This window comes from Ixodes scapularis, unplaced genomic scaffold (assembly GCF_016920785.2).
Source record: "Ixodes scapularis isolate PalLabHiFi unplaced genomic scaffold, ASM1692078v2 PGA_scaffold2__306_contigs__length_199485367, whole genome shotgun sequence".
NCBI classification, from domain to species: Eukaryota; Metazoa; Arthropoda; class Arachnida; order Ixodida; family Ixodidae; genus Ixodes; species Ixodes scapularis.
Genome location: NW_024609857.1, coordinates 49558705 through 49577939, shown reverse-complemented (window position 1 = coordinate 49577939; position 19235 = coordinate 49558705). Strand labels below are relative to the sequence as shown.

The 19235-nt window shown below is 45.8% G+C and overlaps 1 protein-coding gene across 4 annotated transcripts in view; it reads right to left on the bottom strand.

Moving 5' to 3' along the window:
* Positions 1-19235, bottom strand: part of LOC8037016 (solute carrier organic anion transporter family member 74D) — a 97415-nt gene that overhangs the window by 8313 nt on the left and 69867 nt on the right. For 3 of the 4 annotated variants that reach the window (XM_042291855.1, XM_040216024.3, XM_029989179.4), the window contains exons 2-6: positions 7053-8289; positions 5208-5294; positions 3565-3759; positions 2013-2177; positions 304-499 (exon numbers count right to left, since the gene is read on the bottom strand). In XM_042291855.1, coding sequence (XP_042147789.1) covers positions 304-499; positions 2013-2177; positions 3565-3759; positions 5208-5294; positions 7053-7704 — 1295 coding nt within the window. In that variant the 5' untranslated portion in view covers positions 7705-8289. The remainder of the gene's footprint in view (positions 1-303; positions 500-2012; positions 2178-3564; positions 3760-5207; positions 5295-7052; positions 8290-19235) is intronic. The other variant, XM_029989181.4, reaches the window with a different exon arrangement.

Below are 19235 nucleotides of genomic sequence, written 5' to 3'. Positions count from 1 at the left end.
GAGCGAGCGCCATTGGCGACTGTTACGCTTTGAAAATGCAGCTACCTGAAGCTTAGATACGTGGTCAGAAGAAAACTCAGGTGGCGATATTTTGCTTTGTCGTTTCAACATTTATGAAGGACACAAAAAAAAATAATAAAAACCGATTCCTGCAATTTCAGATCCGGTTTAAGAGAACTGGTGACAATGTTTTAATGCACCCATATGCCTGAAGTGGCGATACTCTGAAGCCTCGCTTATGTAGCGACTCGACATAAGACAAAGAACGAAACACTTTTCAGCAATGAGAGTTGTACGGCATACCGTTCTTCACTGTCGTGAGTCAGCGGGTACTGCACGGAGCCACAACGAATGGACATGAGGCCCAGGATTCCCGCGACGGCCACGACAATCACCAGGACCTGGTGTGAGGCTATTATCCGGGGTCTGGGCCTCACCTTGTGCACAAAAAAGGATCCCAGGATTGCGCCAATTACGTTGGACAGGATGTAAGTTGGGCCTGATAGGAACAGTCAACATGTATCCATTTAAATCTCCGGTATTTAGATGGAAAAAAAAAACAAGAAAAAAAAAAACAGCCGTGTTTACTTATTTATACGTTCTCAGGCGAGAAAAACGAGCAATGTCTTTAGCGCAGCAAAAATAAATTATACGCGTTGTCCAAATCTCAGACTCTATCAAGGCCCGTTCACACACTTGCAACCGAGTACGACCGAGAGAGGTGAGACCTGTTGAAACCTCTTGAAATTTCTTTGGACGAGAGAACACACTGGCACGCTGGCGCCATCTATGCGGTGATCCTGGAACTGCATTTCACAAGAGCGAAGGTTTTGCGGAATTTCTGAGGTCAATTGTGCGTAATACCTACAAGAAAGGCTCGTTTATAACGTTGACAAAAGTTTTTCGAGCCAAGAAAGGATAATGCGCGAGAGAAATAGAATATATGCCGGGCCGCCAAGTTTACACTACAGTAAAACCTCGTTATAACAAAATGGGATATAACAAACTAATGGATATAACAAAATAATAATAATTCCCCTTGCTTGCTAATAGTGGGAAGAAATGGACAGTGGCTGTGACAAACTAATGGTTATAATGAAATAACTACAACCGCTCCTTCAACTTTTTTACAACGAGGTTTTACTGTACTACCCAATAGATGGCGCCAGTGTGTCCTCTCGTCATAAGAGATATTGAGAGGTTCCAAGGCGCTCTGCTCTAAGAGGTCGCAAGTGTGGAAACGGGCTTTCAGAATGTGGTGCTAGCAGTTGGAATAAGATTCCACACTTTAAAGACTCGGAAGTATTGGGTGAACAGCTAATGCTAAAATTAAAAACAATTGTGAGGTGTGCTTATTTCGACAGCTGGAAGTTAGCCAGCCCCAATGGGCCTGTGGTGTCTCCGTTGTAGATGAGAAAGTTAGCCAGTTCAATATCACTGGTAACCTAGAGTCTTCAACGTGCATCACGAACGCACTAGCGATATATGAACTCATGCAGGTACGATGCTCATCCGTTCTGGCTGGCAGCAAAAATGGGTATTTTCCCTACAGGCTACCACGCCGTCCGGCAGCAGGAGTAGATAGAGTGCGTGTGTTCTCTACTGCATCCCGTTAGATGGCGCAGCTCTCGCTGATAGACAGACAAGCAGCAACAAATAGCGCTTCTATTTGTTTGTTGACGTCTGCGTGTATTACTTTTGATCGACAATGGCGTCATGTAAACAAACAAAAAAAACAGCTTTTCCATCTCTCAGATGCATTGCGTCTACTTTTGCAGCCTGACAGTGTCCTCCTATAGCCAAACATCTTTCTTTTCTCCTTTGTTTTTCATTCTGGTGTTTAACTCCGGTAGTCGCAGCTCTTTAATCTTTGACATCCGATCCTAACAGCTAGCGCTACCTCATGAGAGAGTCTCAACTTTCGACAAATGTGTAGCACATATCTGAGCTACGGCAAACCTGGCTCGCCTTAGGCGATACCATGTAGCATCAAGGGCCCGGTGTTTTCTTACCTCCAAACAAACTGGCCCGGGAGGCGGACAGGGAAAACTGGTGCTCAGTGTACTTGGGAAAAGAAAAGGAGTAGCCTGCGAGGGCTATAAAGGCAGTGACGTTCCCCAGGGTCTTGAAGACGCAGATGGGATTTCTAGAAAGTCTGTGAAGAGCACACATCGCTCCTAGAAAGCAAAGCAGAAAGAAAGCGACGTTTGGAAGTCCGCCCCACCGCTGAGTTTCAGCCTAGATATTTGCGGCAGAAACCGAGAAATATCCAAGAGGGGAAGAAGTGAACATTAGAAATGCCAAAAAGGTTAAACGATAAACTTGAAGAACGTCACATTTCCCTAGACGCGCTCGGGGGCATCAATAATTGTTGTTTCCTTAGTCAGCATAGACAATTAAAGAGACGATCGGTAGCATACTCTAAGAGGCAAGAAGCCTCAATGATAAAAAGGCGTCCACCCTCCTTGCTAGTGAAACCGCTTGACCAGTAGATCATGATAACGACCATCATTCTTAGGGTCTCTAGTAAAACCCATTAAAGCAAAATCAATAATAATCTTCCGAGTACACTGAGCTGCAATATACGCTAGAGGTCGTCCGGGAATAAAGGACTCTGTTTCCTCATCGAGAAATTTACAAAACTTGATTTAAAGTTTGTAGCTGAATAAAGTTGGTTACTAAACACGGAGAGGTACCTCCTGGAAGCCTCAGAGTGGCAGCTGATGGTTCTTTAACACACTTAGTTTTCTCAACATTTTATCGAAGTGTCCGATAAGGTTACAAAGTTATCTTTAAATGATAGAAGCAAGTCTTTATTTATAAAGATTAAACTGTTTTCTCCTTCCTGGGCATTAGCAGGGACTCAACTTAAAGAACCCCTAAAAAGAAAAAGAAAACAGTTTTTTTTTTTTTTAGCAGTTCGGTTGAGACACGCGTGTCAAAAAATAAATCTAACGCCAATAAACTTTTTAGAGCAATATTGATAGCGAGAGATTTATTTGAAAATTTGCGCGCAAAGTCCATAACGTTACGGAATAAATTCATTCGGTCTTTCCTCCTCAACGTGAAGGCCAAGCCGATCCACCTCTCCTCCACACGCCCGAAATGCCGAGAGAGAAAACAAGTGGAAAGGAGGTGACTACCGACTAAACCGCATCTTGCGCCGTCAATTTTGCTCTAAAAATATATATATATTTTTTTTTTGCGCGTAAAATTAATTTTTTGTTACACATGTCCAAACCAGACTGTTTAAAAAACATTTTCTTTTCTTTTCAGGGGCCCTTTAGGGGCTATGTTGAAAAAGAACGACGAAAAAAAGGGCGAACGTCTGTGCGTACTGCCATATTCTCTTTTAATGTATTCATTAATCACCTTCGAATACCTTATTGTGTTGTTTGCTAGTTCTTCAAACTTGGGTGCCTCACTCAAATTCCAACCACCAGCGTTTCACTCGGGCGGAACCTAAGCTTTTTGGTTCATTCCCATGGTACGAAAGGCAAGGTTCGTTATTTTCTCAAGAAATGGCTACCAATTTTTGTGTTGTAAACATTGAAGTGTTCCCACCCTTGACTTCGGCCTTGAAACTGGTATCTTCTCTTTCTGTAGAACCAGTCTTGTTGGCTTCCGCATTTGGTCGTATCTTCTTGGGGAAGAAGAACATAGGCAGAACGCACACGAAGATGCCCATTGCTATGACCAGGTAGCCGACCCACCAGGCTCCAATCCATCGAGGATCTCTGATGTCCAATCCTGGCTCATCTGCGTTACGATATGTTTTTCACAAACAATATTTCAGCGACAGGTTAAGGCGTTTTAAAGCGATAGCTTTACGGGCAACACTTCGAAAATATATCGACCTCGTGGACTTTCGCCGCCGCGCGCACGAAGAAGGGGAAAAAACTTTTCTTCTCTCCCCTTTTGGCGCTACGAGGAGGAAGTCGGGACTTCCCGTCGGCCGTGCGGCGCAAAGAGAGTGAACAGGGTAGCTCTGGCGTCCTGCCAAGAATGGCGCAAAGAAGGGAAAATCTTCGTGTCGTCTGCTTAAACAGTTGTTTCCAAACATTTATCGCGCTATGCGAAATCCCACTTTGGCAGTATCCAGTTGTTACACGCTATGTTGGGTGGTTTTAAAAACTCCAATCGCGCTTAACCTCTTCACGAATCGCCGAGCAATGGTGGCGGCATCCATGACGCCAACCAGGACGGCTATAAGAATTAACCACGTCGCACCTCCATCCTCAGGAACGTGACGACACCATTCCACCCGCATTGCGCGACCGTGCTAGAGCTACCGCTTTCGTTAATTCGAACACTGTTGATAAAAATACGACTTTTTTTTTCCATAGATGTCACATATAGTAGGACAAACCACCAAGGAGCTTTTGCACGTACACATGCATGCGGTGAACTCCGAACATCAATCATTGTTCTTTTTTTATTCAATCAATCAATGAGCATGCAGTCGCAGCAGCAGGAAAAGGTAACTGCCAGGTTTGAAACTCATACTGTATCATTGGAGCATTATACGATCGCCCTTCCCATTCGTAAAATGAATTGAGGGTCGATATAGTTAGTGGTCCGGGTGCTCACGTGCAGTATATTGTCAGGGAGCTCTGAGAAGTCAGCAAGACAGTACATACTATCGACCTCGCATATAAATGCACAAAATGAAGATATCTTCATGTTTATCCGCTCTATCTTTTAAACATACAAAATCATGTCAGTAAAAAAAATAAATAAAAAGTGTCAGAAAAACAACGATGTCTTTGAGCAAATGACGTGCCAGAAAGGTTTGTATGCGGTCTGATTCCAAGGGAACAGACATAGCGAATGATGTTGTGGCAATTTTAATGAAGACTGTACAAAGCTCCGGCTGAATTTGAGAGGCACAAAGGCACATGACATCTTAAAAATAAAATATCACCTAAAATATCAACAGTTCAGGATATGATAATACCCAGCCTAGGAACAGAAGTCCGTCTAACCCTATAGTAGGGCAGCGGGGTCGGCGTACAACACGGGGAAAAAAACATGTTCCTAGACAGTACGATTTAAGAGTCAGACTTGTCAGTCAATAATAAATCATCAGGCTTCAATAACAATGCGGTCACCATGATAAAATGGGTAGACGCCTTTTTGTCGTTGAGATGCATGACCATTGTGCGGCGTACACTAAAGAACTTCTGAAAACTCAAAAGTCTGCTCACCCAAAGGGTCTTCGGGGAAACTGAGGCAGAGAGAGGCAATGAAGAATCCAAAAAGCGGACCCATGAGCCGGAATGCGTACGCAAATCCTGCATAACGAAAGAAGTCGCAGTCCATTTCAAGCTAGCTCCATTACAAGGTGCTTTTTTTGTTTTTTCTGTGGTAAAGATTTATACATGGCTTCATATCTACCATGATTTATACCAGAGGCAGAATGATCCGCGTGTGCGGATCATTAAAACCCAAAGACCTTGCTGCGGCTGTCTTAGCTGCAGGACGATAATATTGCTATGCCTGGTTCCTCTGGGCGCACCTGGTTCAGCATGTCAAAAACGTACTGGGCAGGGCGGGTGAGATATAAAGACCCAGGAGATATTTCGGCTGCATAGAAATCGTTTAGACTCTCTCTTTCTTTCTATTTGTTTAATTCTACTAGCTCTCTCTAACTTATTCATTCGCTTGAAGTGGTAACCGTCTGGAACTAGAAATACAATAAGAAGTCAGCTATGCCTGGTCGAAATTATTATGTAATATGAAGAACTAGCTACGTATACGTGTTAAGTGGCAATATTAGGCGCTTGGCTTGGTATACGTTTAAATTGGAAGTCTTTATACTTGTCATAGAAAGTTTGGTCTGAATATGAAAGCTTCAACCGCAATAATTTTCAGCGCAGTCCTCTGAAAAGTTGTTTATAGATACAAACAGTTTTATTTTACCGTCCTTTCTAATGTACTTTGTTCTAATGTTCTACAAAAAAAAAGTATTTTCTAGTAAATGCTTCGCTTTACGTTGTATATATTCTTCATAAAAAAAAGTAATCTTGAACATTCAGTCACAACTTACGTCTCGCTGAAACTTAATTTCTGTGGGCCTCGAAGAAGTAATGTTTTTTTATCGAAACGCGCCGGCTGCCTCTCTGACGCTTCCAAACGTTCCTTTTGTGGGTATTCCTTTGGTCACTTTTCACCGATGGTCGTCATAATGGTCACGGGTCGGAACGATCGGACTCTTCGCTGTGAGCTCCGAAGTGTTCGTGAAGCGTTGGAGGGCCGCCTGCCTTGGGGGCCTTCCTCTTCAAGTTCTTCCTCGAGGATCTTTCTCTGTTCACCCGCTCGAACCCTCGGACGTGGTAACAACCGGCAGGTGAGAAGGTTTCGCCTTTTTTTTTTTTTTTTTTCGCCTTGGGAAAAGGGATTTGCACAGTGGCTATGATAGAGTTTGGATCCGGTGTCGGTGTTGTAACCAACGGTTTTCCATTTCGGCTCTCGGGACCCGTGTCTGGCAGGTAAATGCTTTCTCTTATCTTGCCGGCGCGGCAGGGGGGTTGAGGGAGAATTTGGATGGAGACAGTGCAGCTATTTTAAGAGTGTCAAATAAAATCTCTTGTACACTGTCCTTAGTCATGTACCTGTGTCTTCTCTGCAGTATGCAGAGAGAGAGAGAGATAGTGTAGCGGTCGTTGACACGAAGGTAGGTTTTATCGAACCGACCCGCGGTATTATAGCCTATACAAGGCTTGACGGCTTCTGACTTCAGATCGCTGAAGCTGTTGAAATAATCCTTTGATTACTCTATCAGTACTTCTGTTCGTAGCAAAACCCCACACTTTTCAACGTCTTTCTACCAACTTCTCCCATAACCAGGAAGCATCTAAGCGCAAAAAGGACCGACACAAAGAAGGGGACACGGACAAGCGCTTCTCCGTGTGTCCTTCTGTGTGTGCGTCTCTGTTTGCGCTAACAAGTTTCTTCGGCATCATGCACCAACTAGCCCAACAACAAGCCTTGTTAAACTACGTTTCGATTATATCCTCGCCACTCGTTCCTATATATTGTATCGCACTTACCAAAGTAGAGAGCCGAGTACGTCTTCTTCACGTTGTCGTCCATGTAGGTTGTGCCGATCACATAATAGGCCGTGCCTCCGAGCCCGTTCAGGAAGTTACCCGCGAACAAGAAAGCAAAGGGGAGCATGGCCCCATGAAACTCCCTCCTGCCGCTGCATTGCGCGGCATCGATATTCGAACCACCGCAAAACTGAATCTGCAGTCCGGTTCCAGAAGATCCGGTCGTCCCCATCAGGTGTGTACCTTTCCCGTAGACGCTGTAAGGCAGAGCACTTGCCAGAGCTCCCAAAAAGGACAGTAGCATTCCGACGGCGACCACGTTGGGTTTACTGGCTCTGCGGACGCACAGGATGAGCACAAAGGTGGCGAGGATGGGCCCGATGTCGTCCGCGATGGTGATGATGCTCGATCTGCGACTGGACATCGAAAATCGCTTCTCGAACGTGGACAGGGTCGCCACCAGGTACGTGCGGTACGCTCCCTGGAAGACACCAAGGGCACCAAAGGCGACCGCATAGTATCTCGACGTGGCGAATCTCTGCATCCAACCTGGTCTGTAGTTCCCAACGCCGCAGAGGTACTCCTTGCCATTGCAGAGGTCTTGCCGTGGTTGCTTTGCTGGTACACTCTCAGAATCAGAGTCCTCCTCCATTACCTGTTAAAGATTCTTCGCAGGGGTGTTGCAGCCGTTCTTCCGAATGGCAGCCGATGTCAACGCAGATAAAAGTTGTTTCGCGAGCGTGGGGTAAGAGACACCGAGCGGAAGCGAGACCGAGTGAAAGATGAGCGTGGGGGTAAGAGATACCGCGCGGAAGCGAGACCGTGTGAAAGATGAGCGAGCGAATTTTAGATTGACGAATCCCAGTATTCCCGGTGTAGAAGGAAACCAGGGAAGAGGAGGGAGAGAGATATGCGGCGAGATATTTGAGAGATGCTGGTGGGGGGGAGTCCCAGGCTCTAGTGAAACTGGTGCCGGTCAGATTTTAGGCACGCTACCCTGACAAAAAGGTGTGTTTCAAGACCTTGATATTTTTATCGTACGTAACCTATCAGGAGTAGACCAAGTGCTTTTCAAAACCGTAAGCCGACCGTGCGAACGTCAGCTAAGCTTCAGGTAAGCGCAATTGGCATCCGGTTGCATATCACCGGAAACTAAGCGCTGCTCCATGCGCTTCAATGGCTGCTTCGTGGTGTCAAATGCGTCCCGTGATGCAGGCGAGGTCGAAGGGCGTGTAGCCTGAAACAAACAGAAAAAAAGAAAAAAAGGTCTTTAAATAACAGATTTCTTCTTTTTTTTTTTTCAGCGCTCTATAACCTCTGTTCTCGACAGATGACGCCACCGACAACACCGACCTAAAGTCCCTAGATAAGAGCTTCCTACAAGTAGCGACATTAGAGAGTTTTAGTAATACGTATAGGAGCAAACGCAGACCCCATACGTTAGCGTTAACGTTGTGTCGTTCACACTGCGCATGCGCCATACGTACGTACTGCGGCGAGCCTTACGTACGTACGCTCGCTATCGATTTTTGCGAACGTACGTCTCGTTGCTCTCGTCGCGCACGGGAAAGCGCGAGACTAGCCCAGTTTGAAATATGGCGGCGGTGAGGCAAACCAGCGGAAGTCCTACGCGCATTGTACGGGTTCGCTTTACCATTGAAGATGGCATCAACCTCTTCAAAGAAGTCAACGCGACGAACCCTTTCGAGCACCCACAAAGATGGGTGTCGATAGCCAAGAACGTTGGCCACGCCGTCGAACCCAAAAAGATTGTTTAACGTGCGGTCGGTAAAAAAAAAAAAAAAAAAAAAGAAACACGTACACAACAGGCACACAGAAACACGCCCTTCCGTAACAAAGCGAGGAGAATCGGGGCTTTGGATTGGCTTGACCGAATACCCGCCTTGGATTGTTTGAAGCAGTTTACAGGAGCACATCTAGATGGCGCTACAAGTCTTTACGTATGCGTTCTTCTTCCGCTGTACTAAAAGTGCGTATTCGACGCTCTCCGTAACGTTCCGTCGACGCAACGTTAACGCTAACGTAGGGGGCTTGCGTTTGCCCCTATACGTATTACTAAAACTCTATTCTTTGAAGCGCCGACTGCGTGACGGTGCAGGTTTTAGGAAGCGAATGGCGGCGCACAGCAGAGGTTTGAACTGAGTGTCGCCACCTTGTTCCAGCGGAATATGCTTCGTCATTTGTATTGGTTGTCGTTACTTGTAAAGGAAGTATCAAGGGACTTTACACCGACCCCTGCGCGAAAGAAGGGGATCGAGAGGAGGACGGACGGATATCGGACACCGGAAAATTTCCTTGACGGCCGAACGGCGGAGAGACACTTGGCCGGTGGTTTCGTTTAACGGACTATGATACGCTACCTGTGTATGTGTGTTTATTTGTGAGAACAATAAACTTAAATTAACGTTAAAAGCTATAGTTCGTTGCAACTCAAGAAGGTAGGAAGAGGGAAAGCAATGCCGTGGAGGTGGAAGCAGTCGGAACGCTGGAGAGGAGAGGAGGAAACTTCCTCCTTTCTTCAGCGTTCCGCCTGCTTCCTCCTCCCCCACCTTCCTTTCCCTCGCCCTACATTCTTGAGTTGCAACGGACTATAGGCCTCTTTCCCAAGGGCGCCGTTATCTTGAAATATCGTCACTTCCAGTATGGGCGAAAACATTGTTTTGCCGTCGCCACGCCAATAGAATGCATTTAGGATATAAGCGTAACCGTCACTCATTCTCGTTTTGTGTCCCCTATATTTTTTTTTACTATTTGCAGGTTCAAATGTGTAATTATTTTTTCGTCGCCCATACCGGATATGCCTGCTTGGAGGCTGGGGACAAGAGTAAGCGAAGAAGGTCTATAGTCAACTACATAGATAACTCAAATTCGCATTTATAGGTTTCTGAACCCAGTTCAAAGGACACAAAAGCGAGAAAACAACAAGAACACAATATAAGAACTTAATAGACAGCGCTGTTCAGCAAGCACAAAACGCGACGACGTTAACACACACAAAAAAATATAGGTTTTTATATATATTTTTTTTTAAATCTTATAAAAAAAGAGGAGAAATATTGACTATCTTGGGCACCAACACAGGAAAAAAACTTTGTATTCGTCCACACCCACTCTGAGCAAAACTCGAAAAATAGTCGATGTCGTGCTCGCGCTGTGTCTCGCCGTATACCAATTCTAGCCCAACTCCACACATTGCCACTGTTTGAAGGGTTAAGTTATAGCGTGCGCGTTATCGTAGATTGTAGTGCACTAAAATAGGGAAGCCTACGAACGTCGCTTGTCCGCTTCCGGGATTCGTTTGGGCGCGCGCAATACAACACGGCGGCCTGTCGCCAACTTCCCTGTTCCCACCACCAGCGGGCGCAATGAATTGCAAAAACAAAAAAAAAAAAAAAAATTAACCTAGAGTGGTGCATAACAATTCCAGTTTTTATACTTTCTTACGATTAGCGAGAATGTGCCCTACAGGTTAAATCGTGCATAAGCGTGTTTTATGTCTGCATGCCAGGACGTTTCACACGCAAAAATTTCGCCGGCACCATAACAACCAACCGGAATTCACATAGCAATTCACATTCACGGCAACGAGACGCCTTTTTTTTTTTTTTTTTTTCTTTACGGGCGACATCGGAACTGCTTATACGAATCGCCGCCCAGTCATAACACTGCCCCGTTCCAACGCACCCCCAGACATAGCTCATATCACCTGCAATGAATATACGATTTCGTTCTCGAAACTAAACTGCCATATGTTCCTTGTGTCAACAGGCATACCTTGTGTTACTGACCGTGAAAGATCGACTTTGTGCCAATGACCGTCGTTTTATTTTTTTATTTTTTTTTGCGCGTTGAGGGTGTTTCGAAATTTTTTTTTGTGCTTTAACTAATCATCGATTATAATAAATAATTTAATTTAATAAAGCATCCAAAAGGGACTGCACTTTACCCCCCAAGTTGGCTTCGGTGCTATCGACCGAGTGGCTTTTGGAAGTGCCTTTTGTGAGAGAGTGTTCCTGCGCAAACAACGCGTTCTGCGGAGCCACGCTCTAGCGCATCGGCCTTTGCTAGCACGGAAAAGGACTTAAAGGGAAACTCCACTCAATTTTGAAAATTTTGAGTTAGTGGATGATGTTACCTTGCAAAGCACTCATAAACGACTCTGCATACTCTTTTCCCCGAAAGGTAAATTAATTTCCGAGTAATCTTGAAAGAAGCAAAATCGCAAAACGAAACCGAAACTTCGGCAAGGATGGGCAACACTATCGTCAGCGTCTACGGTCGACGTCGAGAGCATGCACACACCACGTGGGATAGAAAGGGTCACGTGGCCTTCCGCACGGACAGGCGCTGCACACGCGTCGTCTGCATCGCATCGGCTGCACAGGACGGCTCCCGCTTCATTTCCGTTGTGAACCGTAACACACAACGAGGTAAGTTCTTGCCAAGGTATATTTTGTACGCAATTGTAGTAGATGCAAGCTGGGCCTGTAGCCGCCGTCATATCTTATTTTATGCGGGGAAGCCAATGCAATCACAAGCTTGTCAACGCTACGTTCTCGTGCACGCTGCACGCGCTTGCACGCTGGGAGAGCTGTATTTCTAACCTGAACGGGCCTGAGTAAGGACTGTTGCAACGAAGTCAGCATGTGTGGCTTTTGTTCGTTGTTCTAATAACTTGTGTGGTGCGACCGTTCGTTGTTCTAAATTCCGATTACGTAGTTCCAATAGCCCCCGTGTATATGAACCCATGCAACTCTCCGATAGAAACGACTGAGTTGTTGCGTATGAGCGACTGCCAGTCTGTCAGGAGACAGTGAACGTACGCACCGTGCATCGTGTTAACATTGCCCCGCGAGAAAGATACATCTCGAAAGCCCGCGATCGCGTAGTGAAAACGTGTTTTGGTTGCATGAGCAATCGCTCAACACTTGTCTATGCCAAAGCGATGTGCTGGAGTAATATTTGATTGCATATGTTGCCGACGTAAAATCGCGTTAGCCACTCAATTTCCTGGCTGTCGAGATCTGAACATGATGGAGCCACCGCTGAGCAGTCTGCTGTCGGGGAAGCTGTGCCGCGTGCGAAGATCGACGGCACGGCGTCCGGCTTCAGCTTCGCGTACTTCGTCGAGAAGCCACAGTCAGCTAACACGCGCATATTTCGCTCGTAACATTCGGGCAAGAAGTGATCGGAACAGATCAATATCCTGGCAGTTGGCGACAAGGACTTCTCGGGGTCCCATAGGTACAGGGCGTCCGTCCAAAGTTTCCGCCGTTCAATGTCGCCAGGAAACCTGTGGAAGAGAGGACTCCTGGGCTGTTTAGCTGGTAGTTCGGGCAGCCAGCGACACAACAACGTGAGTCTCTGCCTTTGCGCTTTCTGCCAGCCATTGCAAAGGCACACCAGCAACAAATCTACGCGCCTCTTGCCTAAATAAAACACGAAGCAACGAAAGATGAACACGGCACAACCAGCACAACAGCAAAGACGCAACCGGAGCCTCCGCGTTCGCTCGCCGATCACGTGGACACCGCCTCCGAGGTAGAGTAGGCGGAGTCACAACAGTTGGTTGAGTCAGAGGGCAGAGTGACCGCCGGAGGCGGCGAGCGTGGCGCCGCCTGTGGGATGTGTACCTCGAAACGAAAAAACGAAGAAAACACCTGCGCATGCTATAGACGTCACTGACGGTGGAAGCGGCGGAAGCAGATCGGCGGAAGTGCAGTGTTGGCTGCGCCGCACGTTCCCGCTATAGTTAGCCGATATTGTTACTTTCGCGCTTTTACAACTTTTTTAGACGGAATTCAATTCTAATATTTGACGTGTAGCCTTTCTAGATTATACTGAATAGAATTACATTGTTTTTTCAGTAGAAAAAATTGAGCGGAGTTGCCCTTTAAAGGAGTCCTGAAACGCTTTTTCAACTTTTTTCTGTTTAGCTTTCCTCCTCAACTCATAAATCGCGCATTGTACCAAGCAGTTCAAGAAGTCGGAAAGGGGGGAGTCCCCTCTTGCTCGGAATCTGGCTTGTGTAGCCGGACACAGCCATTGTCCCCCTAGAAGATTAGCCCGTCGCTCAAAATCCCGACTAGTTGCTTTCCCCACCCGTTCACCCCGAAGCTGACAGTGCTGTGGAAGCTACGTGCTCGTTGGGCCAGTCACACATTTTCCACGTGACCATGCTCTCTCGCGCATACCGACCCGCAGAGAATGAGGTCAGGTGATGAAAGGGAGACGGCTGATTGGTCCGGCAAGCGCGTAGCTTCCACCGCAATGTCAGCTTAGGGGTAAAGGGATTAAGTGAGGTCCGGTGTCGTGTGACGTGCGCTTGGGCCCTGGTGACGCGCTGCGGGGGCCCGGTTATGGTGGCTAGTAGCCCGGTGACGCGCTGCGGGGTCCGCGGATGTATCACAGTGAAAAGGCGGAGAGTTTACGAAGGGAAGGAGGTACGAAATAGTCCGCTATGTTTTGCAAATTTTCGTAGCGAAAGTCAGGCTTCTGACTTTCTGCCTTTGTTCTTTTGACCCACTGAACGATGTGCTATTACTAAAATCCCAATATAAATTGATTTACTCCAGCCCAAAATTCGTTTCATGGGTCCTTTAAGATAGGGAGTATTGTTTTCCTGTACACGCTCGACGATTTCCGGAAAAAAAAAGAAAGACAGAATAAGTTCATTAAAATGCTTACATTTCTTTACCTCCTTAATTACGCAGTTGTCACCCGACCGGAATTTAAAGCTTTTTTTTTTTTTTTTCAGCAAAGCATACTGACGCTTTCCAGAGCCCTAAGAATCCGTCTAATCGGTCTTATTTGACCTTCAACACAAAAAGTGTCGTACGCATCAGAGACATCAAAGTATAAAGAAGACACAAAAAAAAAAAAAGAAAAAAGAAAAAGGAAAACGCTGCAGCCAGCGTTTTGTTCCCCCCAAGACACCGGACAGAAAGCCTGCTGCCATTATACCCCCGACTATAGGGTGTTTTCACTGACGCAATTTCGCTCACCATGTTGTTGTGAGCTGTGTGGCGTGTGCTGAAGGCGAGAATTCCAAGTATTTACATGACCCCTCATAGGCGTAGAGCATAAAAGCTTATAAGTCTTGCAAGGCTGACATCTCCTCAACAGGTTGCGATGCAATCCTTCAAATTAGGAATTTTGTTTGAAAAAAGCAAACAACAAAATGGCGGATTGACGTCATGTGAAAACACCCTATACTCCGTTTCGTGTTAAGTCCGACCACAATCCGATGGAGTCAATCACGGGTGCCAAAATTGCATCGTCATGGCGCTCGTTGCACCAACGTCGCTCACTTTAGCCCAAAGCTGCTCTTCCCCAAGTCGGTTTACCACCCTAAACCGAGCTCGGCTAAGCATGGGATTAAATTCAAGTTGCACCATCATTAACTCAGGTTTACAGACGCGCCCCTAGCTAAGGCCCACTTCAAACGGGGCAACTTTCTCTGCAATTTTGGGGTTGCCGGGCGGGTTGTTCCCTAGTTTTCCCTAGATCGGCACGAATTGCTGACATCGGGTCCAGCTCGAAACAAGCGACCAACTCGGAGTAATTCGAAGACGCTTCCGATTAGGGACGCGATGTTTTCACTTGATACCCCGTGCCGGAGACGATAACAACTAGGGATGTCGCGAACCGGTCGGGGTTCGACTTCGACCAGGTTCGAATTTTTCGCACTTCTTGTGAAAAGTCCGACAAAGGTTCGATTCAGGTTCGACTGCTATGCGCATGCGCGACAGGCTGGCCAGTTGGCTTCGAATTATATGGTGATGGCTAGGGGATGATTTAAGGGAAGCACTGATTGGTTATTTCAGTTAATACAGTACAAAAAATGAAGTTAACTTCTTTAGTGATTAGAATTAGTTTCTTTTAATTGCAACTGTTCATAAAATTAAAAAAAAAACCTTTGTATAAAAAAAAAGAAGAAAAAACTCTCCCAACCTAGAAATGCTTGTATCAATGTTTGGCCACACTGTCCACAAAGTCGAACCGGTCGAATCTGGTTAAAAGTTCGAGGGTCGAACCCCGAAAGTTCGACCTAAAAATCCGGTTCAACAAAAGTTCGCGACACCCCTAAAAACGACTAAAGACTTGGTGCTAAATTAAAATTGGTCGTTTTTTTTTTTTTTTTTTTTTGTGGAAATAAGCCGTTTCAAAAAGATTAGTTAGTATTCTCAATTCCATTTAAATGTATAAAAACACGTTTGTAGCGCGTAACTGTGTGACTAAATAATGCAGATAAAATAAAATGTAGTGACGATGATAGCAAATGGCAGCAATTGGTTACTGCGTGTGAACGCGGGCGGCCCGTGTTGTTGGTGTTGCGACGTCAGCGAGCCAAAACGCTGGATTTGCGTAGGGAATGTAGGAACACACAGAGCGAACTCGAGAACACTGAGAGCGACGGGTGCGATGGGCGGAGAGGAATCACGTGATGTAAGCAAACTCTGCCGTGGCAAACCGTGGTAGTCGGCTGAGGCGGCTGCTTTTTGCTGCGTTTCTTCGGTGAGTAACGAATTCGAGGTCTCCAAATTCAATCATTTGTTCGCTGACATTTCAAAAACAGGAGTCAAGGCTTTAAATAAACAAAGCTCTTTACATCTGTGACAGTGTGTTTATTATCGGATGATAACAAAATATTTTGACAGCGACAGTAGTTTTCGAGCTCACACTTCGAGATAAAAGAGCCATCGAAGGGCCCCAAATTCCACCAAACGCGAGAAGGACGCTCTACTTCCTACATCGCTGAAGGCAAAACATCATCGAGAATAAGTAGGCAGGTAAGATGACTACAAAAATCAAGAATCATGCCTGAGGTCCATGAACTTCAAAACAATGAAGAGCTCGCCAAGGCAGTAGCGAAAATGCCCGCAAATCGTCCAATAGAAGGCGTCGAGAGATCAGGTCGCGAGGTATGGGTCCTTGCATCGATCGTACTCGTTGCTTTCAGCAAGGTGAAAGAACCGCTCTGTACCATCGTTAAACATCTGCTGCATCCCCAAACTAACTTCAGTTTCACACTGTACAGTTCGCAAAAAAGGTAGCTGTGCAGCCTCTGCCGTTTTGAATTGATCTGTCCTTCCATAGGCACATATTACCTGTCAAGGTTATATATGCCCCAGAACGCCATTATCCTGAAAACGGCACCCACGGTGGGTGGTTTGAGCAGCCTTGAGATCCCAAAACCGATAACACAAACCCGAGTCGTTTGGTTAGCGTATAATCTAAAAAAAAATACACAAAAATTACACCAGAGCTTTTTCTGTAAGCTCTTTATGCCCTTGACTGAATTTATTGCAAATTATCTTTATGAACTAAAATATTATCTCTCTACTAGTGCGTTTTATTCTAATAGCTTTAACACCTATAGGGTGAGAGGTGGAAGCTAGGCGATTGCGGTTCAGGAAGTAAGCTAAAACATTCACATTGGGGAAAATGTTGAGCTTTAGTATTTTTAAGACGGATCTGAACTCACTGGACCCTATCATCTCGGTCAGTGGAGCTCTTGGAATATGAACTTGAAAATCTTCACAACAGGTCAAAAGTCTTGAATTAGTCGGAATAAAGTACTTGTGGCTATTCCCCCTTATGCCTTTATACATAAAGAATCTCCCTTTATTCAAAGCATCATGTTGTGTTTCTCACTGTTTGTCTTGTGTGAATTACCAACTCACTCAAGTTACCATTTCATTAAAAAAATCATTTATTGAATTATTGAAATATGTGTAATGTCTAGTGCATATGCAAATAACTAAAGATAATGGCGTGTTCATAAAAGTTACGAAGGCTTATATTAACAATTATGACTAAGCTTCTCTTGATGATTTGTCCCATACATAGTTCTCATGTGACGTCATTTCTCCCGCCCGCCGGCCGCCATTGCCAGGTACTGAAAAGCAGACGCGAACGCTGCCGCCGGCGCATGTGCCACCGCTTGATTTCGTCTTCGCTACGGAATTTGTATCGCCCGTACAGCGCGATGGCGAAAGCCATCCGCCATAAGTTCTGCCCTTCCTATTTCGAAGAGCTTGTGGGACCCACATGGGCTCCGTATGGGTCTAAAGTGAAGATGTGCGACGGCGTCGATCCGTACACGCTACGCGTTGCCGCGGACACCACTCCAGAATGTGGACGTGCTCCCAGACACTACCAAAACGCGCGTGGTGGGCATAATTAACTGACATCTTGTAAACCCTGAGATGGGGAGGGGTTTACAAGAAGTCGATTAATTACCAGCTCGCCTGCACTCTCTCACTGCTTATAATTAACTACCTGGTTTCGTCGACATGCTACGTGTCGCTACAGCCAATGAAGGCCTTCAAGGCCCTGGATGCCCTTATAACTATTTTACGAGTTGATGGGTCAAGAGCCTGACAGCGATGCGTCTCCCATCGAAGCGTATCCTCGTGCTCAGCGACACGAGTTGACAGGCAAAAAAAAAACAAGTGTCTTTATGAAAGCCGAAGAGCCGAAGGTTTGGTTGCCAGCGAAGAGAAGTGCCCGTACTTGCCGCATTAGAATTGGCAGCATGTTAGCTAGGTGAACTCGGCGCCGTCACCGCAACATCATCGACACCAGTGTCCTAGAAACACTATACAATTACAGAAACGCTGCGAGAAAGGTAAAAGCAAATACCTGCAGCGTGACGCTATCTAGACACCAAATACTACCTCGGCCGCTATGACAATGCGCACAGAGTGCGAACAGAAACATCAAGCGATCCACGTATAGATGAGCAACGTATTTCTTATCGGTAATGAAGTGACGACCGCAGACACGGACAGTGTCCAGGTTCTTAAGATTTCCGATGTATGCGAGCAAGCCAGAGGCTTCGGCGTTTGTCGGACAGCAGCTTTGTACGCTCACACTGTCGCCTTATCACCTTTGGCAAACGGCGCAGCCCTACACTTGGCACTGTGTTACTCTGCTGTGCAGATGACTTGCTTCTGCTTCGGCAGTCGAACATCGCACACATCGGCATTACTGCACCACTGCGACCGTGACCGTACACCAGAAGAAAGAAACGTGCAGTGTGTGCGCCGCAGACGCCGTAGCGACGCATCCAAAGAAAGCAGCGGCCAACGTTGCCGGCGCCGATCCCGAAACTATGTCAGTACCTGGTAATGGCACTGACACATCCCTTAATCCCCGACTGTGACGTCCGTGAGAACTATCCTTGAAGTGAGTTTTATGAAGCACACAATTGAAATTCTACTTATCAGGCTATTTTCTTGATAACATTAAAGGTCTTGCTCACAACATATTTCTTTGTCAAAGTCATATTCACCCGAGACATTGAAATATAAGCTAACAACCCACAACACTTCCTTCAACATGGTCTTTTGTTTTACAGCTATCGTTGAATAGCTTCATTTTAATATATTTTCCTACGGCCCTGGATAGCTGTTTCTAAACTTTCCTCGCACAGAATGCAGCTCGTACAAATTCACTATAGAATATTACAGAAAAGGACAATTCAGGATAAGCCATTGGAACTAAGCAAAGCCCACGTTCATAAAAATAATTGCATATGTTGATTTGCAACTGCACCAAATATCAGGAACACCTAAGCACAGTGAGATATCACTTAATGAAACTTGAATGTGCTTATTGTCAGTGTTGCATCTGGAATAAGGATGGCAGTACCCTTGTGTCTGTCTTTTCATTTTGTAACATGTCAGGATTACATTTTCATGTGTCAATCATTTATAATTAATTTAACGATTACACTTTTTTTGTTTTAAAGATCAACCTACAATCTGGGGGTGATGACTAACCCGTGGTAGTTCTCAGCACTTGAGTGCCTCCTGGAAGCAAGTGGGTCACAAGGTAGAAAACTTTATCGTAATAGCACCGTCTAAGACCAACGATTGGCTACAGTCGGAGGACAACGACCATCCCGTGGTAGTTTCCAGCACTTCAGTACCGTATGAAGGAAAGTTAGGTCACTAAATAGAAAACTATGTTATAATAGCACCGTCTAAGACCGATGATCGACTACAATATGTGGACGACGACCATCCCGTGGTAGTTCTCAACACTTCAGTGCCGTCTGGAGGCAAGTTGGGGCACCAAATAGAAAACTTTGTTGTAGTAGCACCGTCTAAAACCAATAACTGCCTACAACCTGAGGACAACGACCATCCCGTG